Source organism: Equus przewalskii, chromosome 21 (assembly GCF_037783145.1).
Source record: "Equus przewalskii isolate Varuska chromosome 21, EquPr2, whole genome shotgun sequence".
Taxonomy (NCBI): Eukaryota; Metazoa; Chordata; class Mammalia; order Perissodactyla; family Equidae; genus Equus; species Equus przewalskii.
Window position 1 is genome coordinate 37,522,059 of NC_091851.1, and position 18,641 is coordinate 37,540,699.

The window sequence follows — 18,641 nt, forward strand, 5'->3', positions numbered from 1 at the left end:
TTGTTTTCTCCAGACCTTTTTATTGAACTCTGCAGATTTCATTAAGGGACCATTTGCTTAGAAATTCTTAGACATTTGGACATATTTTACAAGACAGGACAGCAGCTGGAGGTCACAATTTCATCTCGTCACATGCATAAAAAGACACTGGGATTTTTTGATGTTTGGTTCCTCGTGTGTGTGTGATGCTCATTTTCCCCTTTACAGGAAGGACTAGAGACGTCAACTGACAAGAGATGAACAGGACCCACGAACGCGACCCCGAGACAAGAGCGGCTAAGGACATTGGTCATTTATGGCTAATGTGATTGGCTTGGCCCCCAAAATGGGTGGGGTGATCAGAATGGCTTTGCTGGCAGAAAAGCCGCAACATCACACCGTGGTTCCTGGGAGAGGCAGAGGGTTTTAGCTAATGGGATCGGGGCGCATGCTACCGTGGAGGGCACTGGGGCTCAGCAAAAACAAAGACCTTTTGGCTCTACAAGCTGGAGCACAGGCTGGCCCCCTTTCCAGCTGGACTCCTACGGCTCAGGGAATGCGATCCAGTTTCCGGATGTCGGCTCCCACATTCCTGCCCCCAGCAAGTCCCAGACCAGGGGAAACCCCTACTTTGGACCCTTGGCTTAGCCCATTGGAAAACCACTTTGTGGTCTCCTATGGACTACGTGTGAGTTACGCTAGAACGTGAGGCTGAAAATTCACGGTACGAGAGTAGGACGGAGGCTGGCCTGCCCCACGGCCCCCGGAAGTATAGCTCTGGGAAGGCCACGCCCTTAAGGGTGGACAAGTGTCAGATTTGGACATCAACTTGGTCCCCAATTGAGTGAAAGGCCAGATGGCATAGGCGAGGCTTACGGGCTTTGATGGAAGGGGCTCCCAATTTCTCCTTCCTTCCCAGTTTGCAATACCTCAAGCCAGGTAAGAATTAATGAGCTTCTCTACTCACTCACACATTCACTCATCCATCCATTCACTCGAGTCGACCATGTACATGTTCACTCACTTAAAAAAAACACAGTTTGGGTGACAACTATGTGTCAAGGGCATTCGCTGGGGGATAACCCTGAGTTCCTGGTGCAGAAAATGGTGTTCCCAGCCCTTGACTTTGGATTGGAGCCAGGATGGGTCTGGGGAGCAAACAGCCAGCTGCCCAGCCCGGCGGTTGCTGACGTCCCTCTTCCCCACCCGCTGGGCGCACCGAGCTCAGACGTCAAGCTCATCTCCGAGAGAGCCCGAGGCCCTAGTGAAGACCAGGGCGCCACGAACCAAGCCGAGGAGAAGCCCGAATCTCTTGGCCATCTTCTCCTGGGCTTCCCTTCTTGTTCCCCAAACCTGGACTAGCTCAGGGAGGCAGGAAGTGTGGGGCAGTCCATGCACGACCTTGAGAGCATCCCAATGGGACAGAATTGGGAGTTTCCTTTGTTTTCCAGAATGGTCATGTCGCTGCAGCCACTCACTTGAGCCATTCCTGCAGGACAGAGCCTCAAGGGGGATCTGGGTTTTTGCTTCATTTTGGTTTTGGGGGAAGGAGGCTCAGTCTACCCATCCAAACCTCTCGCCCTGCCTCACCTCGAGATAAAACCACCTGTGATGGGCTGGATTTGGGGTCACTCTGAGGATGAAATCCCACCTCCTCCAAACCCACCAGACACAATTGGGAGGGGCTTTAAAACCTCTTTGGCCGATCGCTCTCCCTGGAGGATGCAGTGTCCAGACCCAGCTGGGAAGGGGCTGCCGACGTGGGAGCCTGGGCCTTCTGCCTGCAGGCAGCCGAAGCCTTATTTGGCTGTAAAGCTGGATTATGGCTGCCTCTCTCTTTGGGCCCTTCTAGACTTACTTCATTGGGTGCGGACTTTCAAAGGTCTTGAATGGGTTTTCCTGTTTTATTTGCCAGAAAGAAAAGCCCTTTGGTAATGGTGGCATTTGCTATTGCCCGGGTAGTTTGTTCATTAGGCAGCTGGCTAGTGAGTAAAAGAAAATTGTGTCTCTTGTACAGACAGCCTCAGACCTAGGAGGGCACAGGGTCTGGGCAGAAGGGCGGAAGCACCGTGAGAGGCCCAGCCAGATGGGGGTTCCTCCTTGGCTGGCCTGCGGGGGTGGGTAGCATGGGCCTCATCCTAGCCAGTGCGACACCTGTTAGGGCACTGGGGATGGGCTGGATGGGTGACCGACAAGGTCATTAAAATTGTCCAAGATGGGGAGCAGAGAGGAAGCATCCTGCTGCCACCTCCCTCCCTGGCAGCCCCTCAGAAAGCTCCAAATCCTAGAATTTGAGTTCCCGCTAACTGTGTTCCCTGCCTTTGCCTCAGTGGCTTGAGTCTGTGCCTAGATGTTCAAACCACACACACACACACACACACCCAAGAAAGAGAGAGAGAAAGAGAGAATTTCCCTGGTTGTTCGGTCCAGTTGCCAGGCAATGCTAGGATCCCTCCACAACACCCATTTTGTACAGCATCTAGCCTCTATTTAAACACCTGTGGTGTCAGGGAGCTCATTACCCAACACGGCATTGAGTTCCACGGTCAGGCAGCCTGGCCTGTGAGAAGAGCTTCCTTCATTTGAGCTGGAACTGATGCCCTGACCCTCTCACGCAAGTTCATGCAGCCATCCTGCAAGCTACTGGTTTCTTCTTTGGGTGAACTGCCCCCCTCCTCCCCATCCTGGCCAGCCTTCAGGAGAGCTTTTCAGGATCTTTGCAGGGAGAAATGCAGAGTAAGAGTTAGAGGTAAAGATGAGGGGCCGCTCGATTAACAGAGCCCCTTCCAAATTCATTTCTTCAGAATGGCATTTGGGGGAGTTCTGGAGAAATTCCAGGTTAAGACAACATCAGGGCCAGTGGGTAGAAACCCCAACCATACAACCTCTTTCTGGATGAGAGCAGCCTCAGGCAAGGGTATCTGCTTCTCTGGGCATCAGACCTAGCAGATAACTAGGAGATAATTTTTTCTGTTGTTCTTGAGCATAAGTTTTAAAAAATCATGTCTGTTTTATTTGGCTCTGATTCAAACCAGACGACCAGGAATTTTAGGGTTAGAAAACTCTGATTAGGGTCACAGCCCAGGATAATAACTTTGTACATGGGTTGGTTTCCTTTTGGGGTTGATCCAGTGGTGACGGTTCGCTGCCATCTGGGGGGTCCTGATCGGTCCTGATCTGGACAGGCCTGCGCCCTGGAACTAGAGTGAGGCAGGCGGGATATGAAAACCTAAATGGATGCCAGCTGCAGATCACCTGGTCTTTGTTCCTCTTCTTGCATGAGTTGATGGATGCAGAATCATTTTCTTCTGAAGATCCGGCTTCACGAGATGTCCTCTGCCCATCTGAGGCTAAAAAGTGCCTCGTGGAATTAAATATCAGGACAGTCCAGAAACTCCCCTAGGCCTGGATAGGTGAAAGCTGGAAAAATACCACTGCCTGCTTTCTGGAGCCAGGCAGCTGGAAAGGGAAGTGGAGATGAGACGGCAGATTCTGGGCACACGGCTTCTCAGAGTTTGGCTGCAAGTGTGTCTGGCCACTGTCTTTTTGGTGAGGCTGTTAGAAACGGATTGAAATGAGGAAATGATAGAAAGTTGATAAGATCTGAGGCCCAGCATGTCTTCTGAGGTCCACAAGAACCTGAAAATTTTCTGACCTTCAGGAAATTTTCTGACCCAATTGATGTCACAGGAGAGTGGGGCTCTGAACATGGCAACAGGCCAGCCGAGAGGGGCTTAGGAGTGTTCTGGACCTCAGAAATGCCAGCAGAAAGTGTGCTTGCAAGAGATTTTCAGTTTTAAGACCTCTGGGGATGAGAAAACTCAGTCCCTTCAGATCCCCGAAGCAGTGTACGGGATGAGCTAAAAACATCCACCATCCCAACCTGATTGGGACGGCCACATGTAGCTCTGCTCCCTGGTCTCACTCCTGCATCCTTGCCCTGGATTCATGATAACAATAAACAAGAGAAACATACAGACGGAATGAGGGAAGCAACAGTGTCAACAGACTCTAGACCTAGTGTCAGGAAATGCCTGCATGAGGGTCAGACCCCAGAGTCTTTCTCCACCCCCAGAAAATCAGAATCAAAAGGAAGAAAAGAAAAAACAGCCCAAGGGGCAATGGGAAGAGATGAAAAAGACCAGAAAATATCAGCTACAGTAATGACCAACAATAAAACTCCTAAGACATTCTGTATTACAAAAGAAGAATTAGACTCAATGGCCCTATTATAAATTTGCTAAAAATACATATACAATATATTTTTATCTGAACAGAAAAATAGACTACTCTGAGATGTGTGGACGTCCTATGACGCAGTCACACATCAGATACTTCTAGAGCCAGAAGAATGGCAACAGAAAATGCAGAGGTAACTCTTATTTCTGGGTGTAGCCACATCTGGTCTGGGTCGTCCCGGCCGAGTGAAAGCATTTGGATGCTGTCATATAAGGAGTGAGAGGCGGGGAGACTTCTGTTCAGGGCTGGAGATTCTTCACCGTCCTGCTGGGGGTCTTAACGGAGCCCCCTTCTTCCCACCGACTTCACAGCCACAGAGCAAGTCCTTTCCCAAAGGATCATGTCCCAGAGGCATTTCGCCATGCTGTTATTTGGTTCAAAGTTACTTGACTGGAGGCCGAAGCTCGGGGTTGTGTTACTTGAGACTAGTTGGCAGAGAAATAAGGAAAGGAGAGAGAGAGAGGCCTGGCTTTAGTGACCCTTGTCTGTGGTGAATTTTAAACTCGCCCTTCCCCACGGACTAGACACTCCAGCCACGACTTGGAGCAAGACAGAAGTATACAATAGTTACAAACATCAACGATACATTGCAGTCTTACAGAAGAGAATACTGTTTTGTGTTTTTCTCCTTAGAAATGTGAATCTTATTAGGAGAAAGGGCAAGGATGAGGCTACAGTTACGAAGACACGGTGGAGGAGAGGTCGGGAATCAGTTTGAAAAAGTTTGTATCACTCCGGGGTTCTCTGGGGAAAGCCGGGCGGGTTGAAAGGAAATGGCCTCCTCAGGACGTTGCTGTCTCCGTCGTCTTTTTTTTCCTTCTTGATCCCCAATGTTTTTAGAGAAAGGGCCTCCACGGGAACGAATGTCCTGTTCCCCGCTTTTCTTTCCCCATGAAGTGTGCTTAAGATCAAACCCCTAACGAAGGCACTGAGAAATCTACTGCATGGATGTCCTGCTGTTTTCTGTGACCCAAAGATAAAAAGGTGAATAAACGGGTCCCTCCAGGACTTGCCCAGCTTTCTCCTCTGGTGGCAGACCATTGCCCCTGGGATTGGGACACACAGCTACCTGGTCCCTAGCCCTTTCTGATAGTGGTGGAAGTTGGAACTCGAGTTCGGCTGGGTTCTTGACAAGTTTCACGGAATTCGCCAAAAGGACCAGGCGTCCATCCACTTGTAGCCCCAGCTTTGTTTCTTTGGGTTGACTTGTTTTTTTTCCCCGCTTTCGTTGGTTCAGGAATGGGTGGGACGTGGACCACCATGTCAAAGCAGCATTTGCCTCCAGACTCTTGCTTTCCTCTCATCCATCAGGACCTGTCCATCAAGGTTAGTTTCTCAGTGGAGACTCTCACGTAGATTTCCCAGTGCAGATACACGGGTACGGGTAGGGTGTACACATTAAAAATCTGGGTACGTTCCTTTTGGCAGGCAGGGGCCCAGGAAAAGTTATAATACTCTATTTTGAATCGGGCACAGGGTAAAAGCTATAGTCCCACAATACATACACAAGTAAAAGAAAAACCCAAAATGAATGCAATACTTTCTAAGCATAGTATATGCTGAGTTTCAATTATTCTGTTTCTATAAGAACTCTATAGGACTCTGGCTATTAAGCCTGAAAAGGTAGGTTCTTAATGATACTTCTGAATTCGTTCTTCAAAAGTGACTCAATAAAATGCTACTTTAAGGTCAGACAAAATACATGAGAAAGAAGGGCCAGGTGCTGCGTGACCACACAAGGCAGAGAGGGCCTTTGGTTACAAGGAGAGTTGCACCAATTGGTTATTAGTTTTAAAAAGAGAAAGAAAGAATTCATTTCCAATCTGTACACTTCTCGTCTGCTTCGACCAACAAATGAAACGCCTCGATTTGAAGAAGGGGTGGTAAGTTCCTTCTCGCTATATATGGCTATATTTAAACACGTTCACTTGCCTGATATGTAAAATAGACTATATTATTATTATTATTAATTTTTACAGATAGCATCAGCTCTAAAAATATCTGAATCGGAAATCACTATTTACTTTTATCAAAAAGCATTTGTTTGTTTTCCCTGAATTTTCACATTTGTGCTGATGGTGGACATAAATGGTCATGAAAACAAAGAAGAGACGCGTGTGATGGCCCGGGAAGGACTGGTGTGTGGCCGTTCCTCAAGACGCCCCCAGCGTGAACTGTGTGCTCGGCAGAGCGCCCCAGAAGGGCTGCTGCTTCCTGTCTGGTGTGCCCTTAGCACAGGATGGCCACACTCTCCCTGCCCCCTCAGTCCCTTTGCTTTTGCCATGAGGGTACCCTGAAGACACCTCCGGGGAGGTAAGATACTTCGGCTCTCGTTTTCTTTGTTAACACAGCAAAGAACAGGACTGCACCCTCTTGGAAGGGTCTACAGACCCTGGAGATGCTGAGAAGCAGTATGAACCAGGTGCATGTGCAGCAGAGAACACGCATTTCCAAGGGCAGTGGAATGACCCCATGTCATCATACCTGTGACAGGTGGTCCAACCTCATCCACTATACGGAGGGCAGGCAGAACAACTCCATGATATTTGTGTACCGACAGGTGGGTCATACCACTGTACCAACAGGCAGATCAACAGCACGTTGTATGAAGGACAGGCAAACCACACCGTGTTTTGTTCCATCAGGAAGACATACACCTGTCACTGTACTGAGGGTCGGCAGATTCACACTGTTGTAACTGGGACGTTATCCATCAACATTGTATTAAGAGAATGACGTCATTCCATTGTACTAAAGACAGGCAGATCAATAACGTGCCATCTTTACCGACAGATGGGCCAACAGCATGGCATCGTGCTAACCAGTGGCTCAACCCAATGTTACCGAACCGAGGAATGGCCAACAACACCATGCTGTGGGACTAAAACCAGGCAGGTCAACGCCAGGTCATCAACCTAGGACAGGAAGACCAACACCAAGAAATACACCAGACCTGCTCATGATGCACACAAATACTTATTGCTTTTGTCTGTACTGGCTGCATTGATGGCTGCAGAAAGGAGAGCTGAGCTTTTTAGTACAGACAGTGACACTGAAAACACACCAACAGCTGGTGGACAAGAAAGAGAACAGAGTAAAACACTCAATGCCCAACCATCTACTGCATTCTGAGATGTGCATGTTTTCTGCACTCGTGACTCTATGAGGAGTCCCACTCAAGGGCCAAGTACCCTTCCTGATGCAAGGGGGTTAAGAGGGAGCTTCAGAGGGGCAGGGAGGGAGCCCACAGACTTTGACATGGCAGACGGCGATACCAGCACAGTATCACCCACCGTGGCTGGACACACGCACGTAGCAACAACCCAATTCTAGTCCCAACAAGTGGCCCATGGGAAATAGTGCTTGTTTTAAAGTGCGAGATGTTGACACTGTCCCTGGTAGAACCTATTTTTGAAAAACATAAAGTGCTTTTTATTTTAACTTTTTTTTAAAACTGGAATACCACAGGAAACAAGAAAGAATTTCTATTATAGTAGATGCTTTCCCTGCCACAGCAGGAAGTATTCCAAAGTTTGAACTGGGCATTTCAACTGGGGATTTTTTTTTTCCTTTCCTTTTTGCAAGTAAAAAAAAAATCAGATTTTATTCTGTTCTTCAGTAACATGCAGTCTCTTTGAATAAGCTATTTCTTTCGCATATGTGCCACTTGCGTATGTTTTGAGTCTACACTAGTGATGCACAGAAAGCGTTTTCCTTCCACAGCCCTAAAGCAATGCTCAGAGTTCATACTGTTGGCTGAGTGCCCGCTTTCTGAACCCTTCCCAGACTGCCAGGGGGCAATTAGAATTGAGTACAAGTGGTGCAACTCACCCTGATGATATCTCAAAATAAAATCTCAGGTATTACGGAATACTGAAGTCAATGAAGACATTTGAGTAAGGGTTTTGTGCTGGGATCGTGGCTTATGGCGCAGAGATTTCTCCAAGTTGCAAGCATTCCCTGTAGCCTTCTAACAGTGGGATCCATCCAGGAGGTGATGGACAGGAGTTCCTAGAAGTGGCCAGGCAACACCCAAAACCAAATTGGTCAACCCACTCTTGCGATACCAGCCACTTGTTCCAGCATCCTCCTCCAGCTGAAGCTAGGAGGAATGGAGGTGTTGCCCTCAGAGGCTGTGATGGAGAGCGATGGGAGAAGAATGGGGAGTAGGTAGCCTTGGTTCTGTCTAGAATGTGGTAATGGTGGCCGTGAGTCCTGCTCATGTCATCTCCCAAAGAGGGCAGTGGAGTTGTGACAAGGAGATGCCATACCTATGGCTTGGCCAATTTCATTCTGGTGGACCTGTCATGGCTCTCAAAGTCTTAGGGAGATTTCTCTGGAGTCTCTCTTCTTTCTGAGGGCTTTGCAGAGCCTTTCTGTTTCAGAGTTTGTGCAGAAAAGCTCTATGGCAGGTAAGCTGGACAGCACTCCTCTTTGGACCTCGCCACAAGTCTCTCCTCCAAGCGCGGTAGTTCAGATGCTCTGATCCCGTGTGCTTCCATGGGCCCCTCCCCCCGGCAACACGCGGACATCGGGGGAGATATGGTTCTCGAGTTTGCACTTTTCCTGACCACTGGGGCCTTTTCCAGTCAATGCTTCTGTAGAGTAAATACAGTTCTGCCTTAAGAACTTAGGGGAGGTGGGTAATGGGGAGCTTTCAAAGTGGTTCTTCTCTGATCTTGCCCCGATGCTGAACTTGGGACTGGTGCTCCCATGGAGGCTCTTAGGAGGGCTAGAGTCCACACTGTAGAGAAGCTGCCCCTCATCATCTGTGTCCGCGTCAATGTACTGGTGGACACCTGCTTCGAAGTTGAATGCTATTGCTGCGTGTTTCTCAGGCGACCGGGGGGGTGTCCTAGCACTTGCTGTGGTGTAGATGGAGGATTCTGGACTCAGCACAGTCCTGTCCAAGAGGGTGGCACACTCCAGTCCAGCAACAGCAGCTGCAGCGCCCCCCCGGTTCCTAAGAGGGTCATGGTACACCCCCAGAACGGGGACTAGGGGCCCGGGATCGCCCTCCATGAAGTTGACTTTAAGCGCTCGGAGCTTCAAGGGGTTGTTGGTCTTCATGGAGCTCTTGGGGCTCTCGATGAAGAAAGAGCGATGGCTGGCATCAGGGGTGGGGTTGGCTTCCACAAACCTACCACCACTGGCACCCAGAGCTCCCCGCCAGCCCATCTCTGGGGCCATGTTGCCCCCAGTCTTGGTGGGCAGTGAAGCCAAAGGGCTGTGGGAGAATCTGGTGGCTTCAGGGAAGTCTGTGGCACAGCTAATGAAGCTATCAATGCTCGACATGCTCCGCATATCGATGACCCCTTCTGTACGAGTGGGCAGAGGGGCTATGGGGCTGGGGATGCTCTCCATTTCAAGTTCTTCCTTTGGTTTGCTCTGTGTTGTTGACTCCTTGGTATTGAGGATGGGTTGAGATTGGGTCTTGGCCATCTTATTGTACATGTCTTCCAACTGCTGGACGTTCAGATGCTGAGGACTAGAAGATGACCTGGCCTTCTCAGGGGATCCTTGCTCCTTGGTTTCAAAGGACTTACTTGAGCTGGTTTCCGACAGTGTCCTCTTTGTCCATTTCCATTTGTTGGGAGACAAGTGGTTATCTTGCACTTTATCCTTCTTACCCGTATTCTCTCCATTTTTCTCAACCACGATGTCCATCATCTCAATGCTCCGGGCAAAAGCATCCTTCATGTTCATGGATACAATACTGCCATTCCTCTTGGCTCTCTCCAGAGCCTCTCTCCGTTTGATTGCTTTCTCCTGCCTCTTCTGTTCCTTGTAGAACTCAGAGAAGTTATTGACAATGATGGGGATGGGAAGAGCAATCACCAGGACCCCTGCAATGCAGCAGAGCCCCCCAACAATTTTCCCCAGGAGAGTCTTGGGGTAGATGTCTCCATACCCAACAGTTGTCATGGTGATGGTGGCCCACCAGAAAGAGGCTGGGATGCTTTTGAACTTGGTGTCATCCTCATCCTTCTCAGCAAAGAAGACAAGGCTGGAGAAGATCATGATGCCCATGGCGAGGAAGAGGATGAGCAAGCCCAGCTCATTGTAGCTCCTCCGCAGCGTGAAGCCCAAGGACTGGAGGCCAGTGGAGTGGCGTGCAAGCTTAAGGATGCGGAGAATACGCATGATGCGGAAGATCTGGACCACACGGCGGACATTTTGGAACTGCAGCACGCTCTTGTTGGACTCAGTGAGGAAGATCGTGACATAGTACGGCAGGATGGCCAACAAGTCAATGGCGTTGAGCGGGCCCTTGAAGAACTTCCACTTCTTGGGCGAGGAGAGGAACCGCAGCAGGTACTCCATGGTGAACCAGGCGATGCACACGGCCTCCACGTGGGCCAGCTGGGGGTTATCTGTGGTCTGGCCAAACTCGTCCAGGCTCTGCAGCTCAGGCAGCGTGTTGAGTGACAGGGCAATGGTGGAGAGAACGATGAACATGATGGAAATTATGGCAAGGATCTGTGAGGAGAAAAGAGCGAGATTTAGTTATCAACCACCAACGGGATGGTCATCGTAATACTCTGCGTCTGCAGGACGCTTCTCAACATTCAAGAGCATTTTTACATCTCAGTAGTCACTAACAGCTAGATATTTGAGCTAAAGAGATCATTTATTCAAATTAATTTACTGTACAGATGTGGAAACTGAGGCCCAGAGAATTGCGATGATTTAAAGCTAATAATTCTAGCCCAGGGGTTGGCAAACTTTTTCTGTAAAGGCCAGACAGTAAATAGTTTAGACTTTGAAGCCCATAAATTCTTGTTGCAACTACTCAACTCTGCAGTTATAGCAAGAAAGTAGCCTTAGATATTACATAATCTGAATGTGTGTAGCTGTGTTTCAGTAAAACTTTATTTACAAAAACAGGCAGTGGACTGAATTTGACCTGGGGGCCATAGTTTGCTGACTTGTGATCTAGACCGGTGGTTCAGTTCATAACTATTATGGGGTGGGGTACTGCTTTCATGACATGATTCTCAGAATAATAGCAACAGTTACCCTTTATAGAGTGTGCCTTGGATGCGAGGCACCGTGCCGAGCATTTTCCACGCAATACCTTACTTCATTCTTACGAGCAACCCCATTAAGCATTGAATCTCTATTGAACAGATGAGGAAACTTAGGCTTCCAAAGCTGGAAAGTGGCAGAGCCAGGATTTTAACCTGGGTTTGTCTGGCCTCAGAGCATGAGCTCTTAAAGCTGTGTTAGAAATCAGATGAAAGCTATGGACCCTTTTGCTAGATATGCAAGATTTTGCAGGTGAATTCCAGGGAGGCATAGATATCCTGGACCCACACTATTAACTCCCAATGAGGACTTTCAATTTTTGAGGCTAAACCACAGCTTAAACACCTTGGATCCCCTGGATCAAAAAGAGGGTTTGGCCAAAGAGGTCACTGGATGTTGTTGAAATTAATGGAACCGAGGCCAGTCTGCAGCTTATGTGGAAATACAAGCAGATGTAATAGATTGCTCTGAGGGTCTTTTTTCAAAAATCCAAATCCAATCACATCACTCCCCTGCTTAATAAATTTCCAGGAGTCTTCAGGACAAACGCTAAACCCCTAAGCTTCCCAGTCAGCCCCCCACCCGCTCTGTGCTCTTCTCGGAGACTTGCCCTCCTCCTTCTGCAGCTCCTGCTGAAGCGCTGGACTGGTCACCGTGCTTTTGTCATTTGATCCTGGCTGCTGCTGATTGGGCCAGAGACGGATGGAAAATCCAAGCTGGGCTCAGCCAACCCACTGTTGAAAATCTCAGTTCACGGATCTAGAGGGTGAGTGGGTTATGGGATGGTGAGCCTCTGAATTAAATGGTCAAGTACAATCTAGCCTTGAACTCGATTTATAATAAGCCCAAGCCCCAAGCAAGAATCTCCCAAGTTGTAGGAGAACAGAGAAGCCATAAAAAATCAGGGAAAGCTGAACGTTTGAGAGAAGCCAGAGAATGAAGGGAAGGGGCAGAGAGAAGGAGCAGTGAGGACTCGGGGGTTCGAGAGCAGGTGGAAAGGGCAGCAGTTAGGAGCTTGGGCTCTGGTCTCAGGTTGTTTTTGGTTCAAGTCCCAGCTCTGCCACTTCCACAGCTTGAGCCAGTTATTTAACTCTCCAAGCCTCAGTTTTCTCATCTGCAAAATGGGATGCTAATAACAGTATCTACCCCTGAGAGCTACTGTGAAGATTAAAGGGTTTAACACGTGCAGAGCACTTAGGACGGCTTCCAGCAGCACAGAGTGAATGTCTAATAAATGCCAGCTATCGTCCTGGGGGAAATATCTCAGCCCGTGCCACCCCGTCAACACAGACCACCCAGCCTCCGAGTGGTCTGGCTAGTCTCTGCGTCCTGTTCTTGTTCTGAAAGTACCTGCTGTATCCCGTAAGTAAATGCCGTTGCTGCTTGGGCAAGTGTGAGAGGTCTCTGTCCCCTGCAGTGAATCCAGTCAGGACACATGGTTGTCAGGTCTCTCTGCATCTTGGCTCTGACCGTCTCTTTAGCCTCTCCTGACACAGGTTCCTAAACATCATGCTTCTCTAGCCACATGCTACTGTTGGCCAGTTCTGCATGTCTGTGCCCCTTCCTCTCTGTCCAGTGAACTCCAGCCCATCTTTTAAAACCCAGCCCACACGTCCCCTCCCCTCTGAAGTCACCCTCCTTTCCCCAGGCAGGCCTGGCCACTCCATCCTCTGGGCTCCCTCACCCTTTTGCCATACCTTGGGGTACTTATTACATTACAGGTGTGTATGTGTGTGTGTGCCCATCACTGCCCAGTATCTGTGAGCTTAGGCGGGACAGGGATTGGCTCTAAGATTTATCTCTGCACACCCAGCCCCCAGCCCAGGGCACAACACCAGCAGGCGCTCCCCAAGTGTTGACTGTTGCTCAAGTTTGCAGAGCCACAAGTGGAAGTGCCAGGACCAGCATTCGGTTTTCAATGTGGCAACTATTTATCGCTCAGCTACTATGCGTGGGCAGTGGGGATGCCCAGGTGGCCCGGCTCTGGTGTCTGTCTAGGCCAGCTCAGAACAGTGTTTCTCCAACCTCTGTTGTCCCACCAACTTCTTGATGTGTTTTTTGCTGTGGCTGTGTCCCACATATCCTGTGTCTTACAAAAAGGCTTTTGAGTTTTACTTTCTTGATTTACACTCATTGAAAAAGAAAAATTCTGAAATGACTTTATAAAATGACATATCTGATGCACACAAAAGTAGATCTAATTTATCCATATTTACGAACCACAATCAAACGGACACCTGCAAGGCCATCACCCAAGTTAGGAAACAGCGTGTGACAATAACACTGACCCTTCCTGTGCGTCCTTCTCTGCCCCAGAGATAAGCAGAATTTTTTCTCATCCCTTTGCTTTTCTGTAAAGTTTTAACACAAAATGTACACATCCCTAAACCAATTATTGTTGGTTTTGCTGGATTTTGTCATCATATTGCATGTGTTCTTTTGCTACTTGTACCAATCTTTCCTCAACAGTAAAAAAAACACCAGAAAACAAACAGTACTCACCTTCTTTGTTTTATTTTAGCCTCGTCCTAAGAAATAATATTTGCAAAACTGCTGATTTTGCGTGCTAGGGCTATATACATTAAATATTCATGAAAATAAATACAGGCTAATTGGAATTATTCGGAACTCCTGCGTTGAGGGTAGGAGTGTGGGCCCTGGAGAGTTCCGCTCTGCCGCTCATTGGCTGGGCAGTCTTGGGCACTGGAACTTGCCTTGTCTCAGTTTCCTTATTTATAAAATGGGGATATTCCAGCGGTTCTTAACCGGGGATGACTTTGACCCCCAGGGAACATTTGGCAAATTCTGTAGAAATTTTTGGTTGTCACAACTTGGAGGAGGTGCCACAGGCATCTAATGGGTAGAGGCCAGGGATGCTGTTAAACATCCTACAGTGCGCAGGACAGCTCCACAATGAAGAATCACCTTGCCCAAAATGCCAGTGGGACCGAGGTGGAGAAACCACAGGATACACCGACAGTCAGCCCCTCATGTGTTGTAGAGTGGGAGAAAGGAGATTCTGCACATGTAGCTTTTGCTCAGGCCAACGCACAGAGTGGGTGTGACCTTCTGGGGCAGCCAGCCAGAGCCTTGGGCTAACCCCCACCCCCTCATCCCCCGCCCCCGCACGTTGCTGGTCCAGCCTCTGACTCCTGGGCAGGAGGGAGCCTGCAGGAGAAGGGCAGATTCCGGGGGAGTCTGTTCCTTTAAGAGCTGGGAGGTCCCGTTTCCCCCGGAGGCTGGCAGGGGAAGCCTGCTCCAGTTTCTAACCCCCGACAACTCCAGGGAAGGCCCACATAATTGATGTTCTGCTGACAGATGCATGAATTATGCACCCAGCTATTGTACAGTCATTAGGGCCTGTTATACTAAGGCAGGCACCCCCTTTGTACTTGAGAATGTGCCCGCGCCTCCCCTCCTCTCAGCCTGAGGATGCCTAGGAAAGAAGAAAGAAGGGGCAGAGGCCTGACTGGATCCTGGGGGAATGGGAGGGTGGGGGGGGGGCTGCTCAGGGTTGGGTTGGGAGGGGCAGAGCGCACCAGGCCTTCTTCCCCGCAGAGCACAGGTCCAATGGCGTGTGAGCTAACGCAGTCTGAGGGTCCCCCCACCTCTCCTGGCCCTGTCCACAGGTTGTTTTCTCTTCCAGACCCACTGAAGCCACACTGCCTGGCTGGGGAACTTCCAAACGTGGAGTTAAACCCCTTGTGGCCTCAGTTTGCTCATCTGTAAGATGGGGGCAGTCACTGCAAGGCTGCAATGCTGAGTCAAAGGATTCATAAGGCCCTTACATCACTTTTATCACTCCACAGCCTTATGCTTATTTATAAGCTGGTTTGGGATTTGGGTTTGAGGCCTGGCGCTGTTATTCCCTGGCTGTGTGACCTCAGACAACTCACTTCCCCTTGCTGAGCCTCCATTTCCTTACGTCTAAAATGGAGATGAGAGTAAGTGAGCACTTGCCACACAACAGCCACTTAATAAATATTATGTTAGTAAGTTATTATTCGGGTAATTTATCGTCACCCCCACCCCCACCCAGACTGGTTGCCTCTGGTAGGTCTGTGGACCCCAGCACCTGTGGCCAAGGTGGTGGGCATCCTATAAACAGCCTTGAACCCAAATGAATAGTGTTGATCTGGTCTCTGGGATGGGCCCCAGGGGTAGGGGACCAGCCAGCACCCTGAGTCCTCCAGGCCCAGCTCAAACCCCCGACCAGGCCTCTGCGTTTCCAGCCTTACTTTCCTGGGATCTGAGCCCGATCGGGTGTGGGCAGGACTCCAGGAACCCAGGGAGCAGAGGCAGGAGCCGGGACCAGGGATTGGAGGCTGTCCCCAGATTCCTTCCCAGTGAGGAGGTTCTGCATCCTGGACCCACCTGTCTACTCCAAACGGGGGAGGGGGCTTTGGGCGTCCAAAGGAGTCCAAGTGGGAGTCCCCTGGGTGGGAGTCAGGGGTGCCGGAGCCAGGCCCTCCTCAGCCTAACTGTCGGCTCCCATGGTGGCTCACAGGATGTCCACCTTTGGCTCCAGCAGTAAACACACACTATTCATCATTTCCTCCGCACACTCCCTGCTCTTCCAGGAATGTGCACAAGGCACAGAACGTCCGTGCAGAAAAGGACCCAGGCTCCTCTCTGGAAAGACGGGGAGACTCAAGCAGAGAAGAGAAGGCACTTGCCCACGGTCACACAGCCCCCTGCAGTCAGGTCTGTACAGCGACACTGGAAGCTCCGGCAGGCTGAGAGCTGACCTAATGTTAAGGGCTTGCAAACTGCTTTTCAGACACATGCGTGCTCATAGCGGCATTGTTCATAATAGCCAAGAAGTGAAATCAAATGTCCGTCACCTGACGTCTGGATAAACTGTGGCACAGCCACAGCATGGAACATTCTTCATCCGCAATAAGGAATGAGCACTGATACCTGCTACAACGTGGGGGAACCTTGAGAACGTTATGCTAAGTGAAAGAAGACACACGTGAAAGGCCACAGATTGTGTGACTCCATTTACATGAAATGTCCAGATAAGGGAAATCTATAGAGACAGAAAGAAGGTCAGTGGTTGCCAGGGTGAGGATAGGGACGAACAGTCAACGGGTATGAGGGATCTCACTGGGATGATGAAAACGTGCTAAAACTGATTTAAGGCGATGGCTATGCAACTTGGAAAATTTACTAAAAAGTCATTGAATTGCACGTCGGAAATGGGTGTATTGCATGATATGTACAATAAGCCTCAATAAAGTATATAAAAATTTGCTGAGCCAGCCCTGATGGCCTTGTGGTTAACGTTTGGTGCTCTCACTGCTTTGGCGGCCCGGGTTCGGTTCCTGGTTGCAGAACCACACCACCTGTCTAACCACACTACCCATCTGTCAGTAGCCATGCTGTGGTGGCAGCTCACACAGAAGAACTACAAGGACTTAAACCAGGATTTACAACCACGTACTGGTGCTTTGGGGAGAAGGAAAAACAAAAAAACCCCAGAAAACAAACAAAAAAAGAAGAAGATTGGCAACAGATGTTAGCTCAGGGTGAATCCTTCCCTGACAAAAAAAAAAAAAAAAAAAAACACAACAAAAACCTTGCTTTCCACAAAGAGTATCCCATTTCTTCCAATGCTCACAGCCATGTTGATGGTCACAGGAGAGAAGCAGAACTCCAAGCAAGCCACGGCCTGCTCTAGACCCTGCGACGGCTCCCCATGCTCACAGATAAAGTCCCAATTCCTTTGCATTTAGTTGGCAAGTGTTTATTGAGCACTTACTAAGCACTATGCTAGTTGCTGGGGATGCAGCATGGATAAGAAAGAATTTCCCTGGCCTCAAGGAGCTGGTAGGGAGAGGCAGACAAAAAAAACCCATAAACCAATAAAGGAGCAAGATGATATCAGATAGTGTTAATGTGCAACATGATACTGAGAAAACCAAACCAGGCAGCTCAGCCGAGAAGCACTGGGGGTGTCCACATGAGGTTGGGTGGTCAGGACAGGCCTCTCTCAGGAAGTGCCCTGGTTGCTGAGACTTGAGGATGAGGAGTGTGTCATTCGAAGATCTGAGAATTCCAGGCAGAAGGCACAGCATGTGCAAAGGCCCTGAGGTGGGAATGAACTTGGCATATCAAGCCACAGAAAGAAGCTCAGTGTGGGTGGGGCTGAGTGAGCAAGGGAGAGAGTGGGAGGAGAGGAGGTCCCAGAGGCAGGAGGGCCTGACAAAGCATGATAAAGAGATTCGGGTTTTATATCAAGACTGCCTTTCTTCTCTCTCTCCAGACCATGTCCCACATTTCCTACTGCATATGCCACACTGATTCCTGGCAAAACCACTTACAGTTCCCAAGCCATTTGGCCAGGGTCCTCATACGTCCAGACCCTCGCCCATGCTGTTCCCTCTGCCTGGAATGCCCTTCCTTCCCCCTTCTGCTGATTCCTACTGCCCGTTCAGGCTGCAGCTCAGAGACCACTTGCTCCAGTGAGCCCTCTCTGACCCCCACGTCTGGGTTGGGTACGTCCATCCTCTGGACCCCCACTGCCCTTGACTTCCTCCCATCACAGCACCCGTCTTGCTGGGCTGGAATTTTCTCCTCTGGGTCTGGCAATAGAATGTCGGCTCCACAAGAGCCCAGGCGAGGTCTGTGTCGCACTGCCGTATCCCCAGCTCCTGAAACCGTGCTGGGCACAGAGTAGGTGCTCCCTACAGTTGATAAATTAATGAACAAGAGAATGAATGAAACGGGGGCTCAGAGAATGAAGTGACTTTTCCAGGACCACACAGCTTGTAAGCGGTAGATCTGGGACTCAGGTCTGTACGTCAACTCAAGATGTTTTCAAGGACGTAGAAGGAGGCGGCTTCTGCACCATCAAACCTTTCACTCCTTTTATGGCGCTTCCGCTTCCCCCAGCTTTAAGGGAGGATTAGGCCGGGCAGTTTTAATTAGAAGGGTCACTGGTGCAGATCCGATTAAGGGGATTGGGAGCAGGCTGACAGTTTCCCCCTCCCCTCCAGGTGGGGTCCCCTAGGGAGGTTGGTGAAATTGAGTCAGGAGCCTGCAGGGGGCACTCCTGGGCACAAAGGGACAGGAATCCAGGGACCCTGTGCTTGGACAGCAAAGCACGAGGGCAGAGGCCTTGGGGCTTCACCATGAGAGGGCAACCGAGTCACAGAGGTGGAAATGGGGCACAGCGGCCTTGCTGGGGGTGTCATAGCCATTATAAACCAGACATCTTGGGACTGAGAAATTTACTTTTACTCATGTGCCCAAGTTTCAACGTTGGGAGATTTCACATAAAAATCCAGATTTTCAGATTCCCTTGGAAAATCAGATGATGTGTCTACAGTCAACCTGTATTCCCGATGGCAACTGCTGGCTGGAGCTGAGGAGCAGCCGCCCCCTTAGAC

General features: G+C 49.7%; 1 protein-coding gene across 1 annotated transcript in view; it reads right to left on the reverse strand.

Moving 5' to 3' along the window:
* KCNB1 (potassium voltage-gated channel subfamily B member 1) overlaps positions 1–18,641 on the reverse strand; it is a 104,074-nt gene continuing 85,433 nt past the window's right edge. Inside the window, exon 3 of the mRNA XM_070589414.1 lies at positions 1–10,698. Within this exon, the coding sequence (XP_070445515.1) occupies positions 8,692–10,698 (2,007 nt within the window). The 3' untranslated portion in view covers positions 1–8,691. The remainder of the gene's footprint in view (positions 10,699–18,641) is intronic.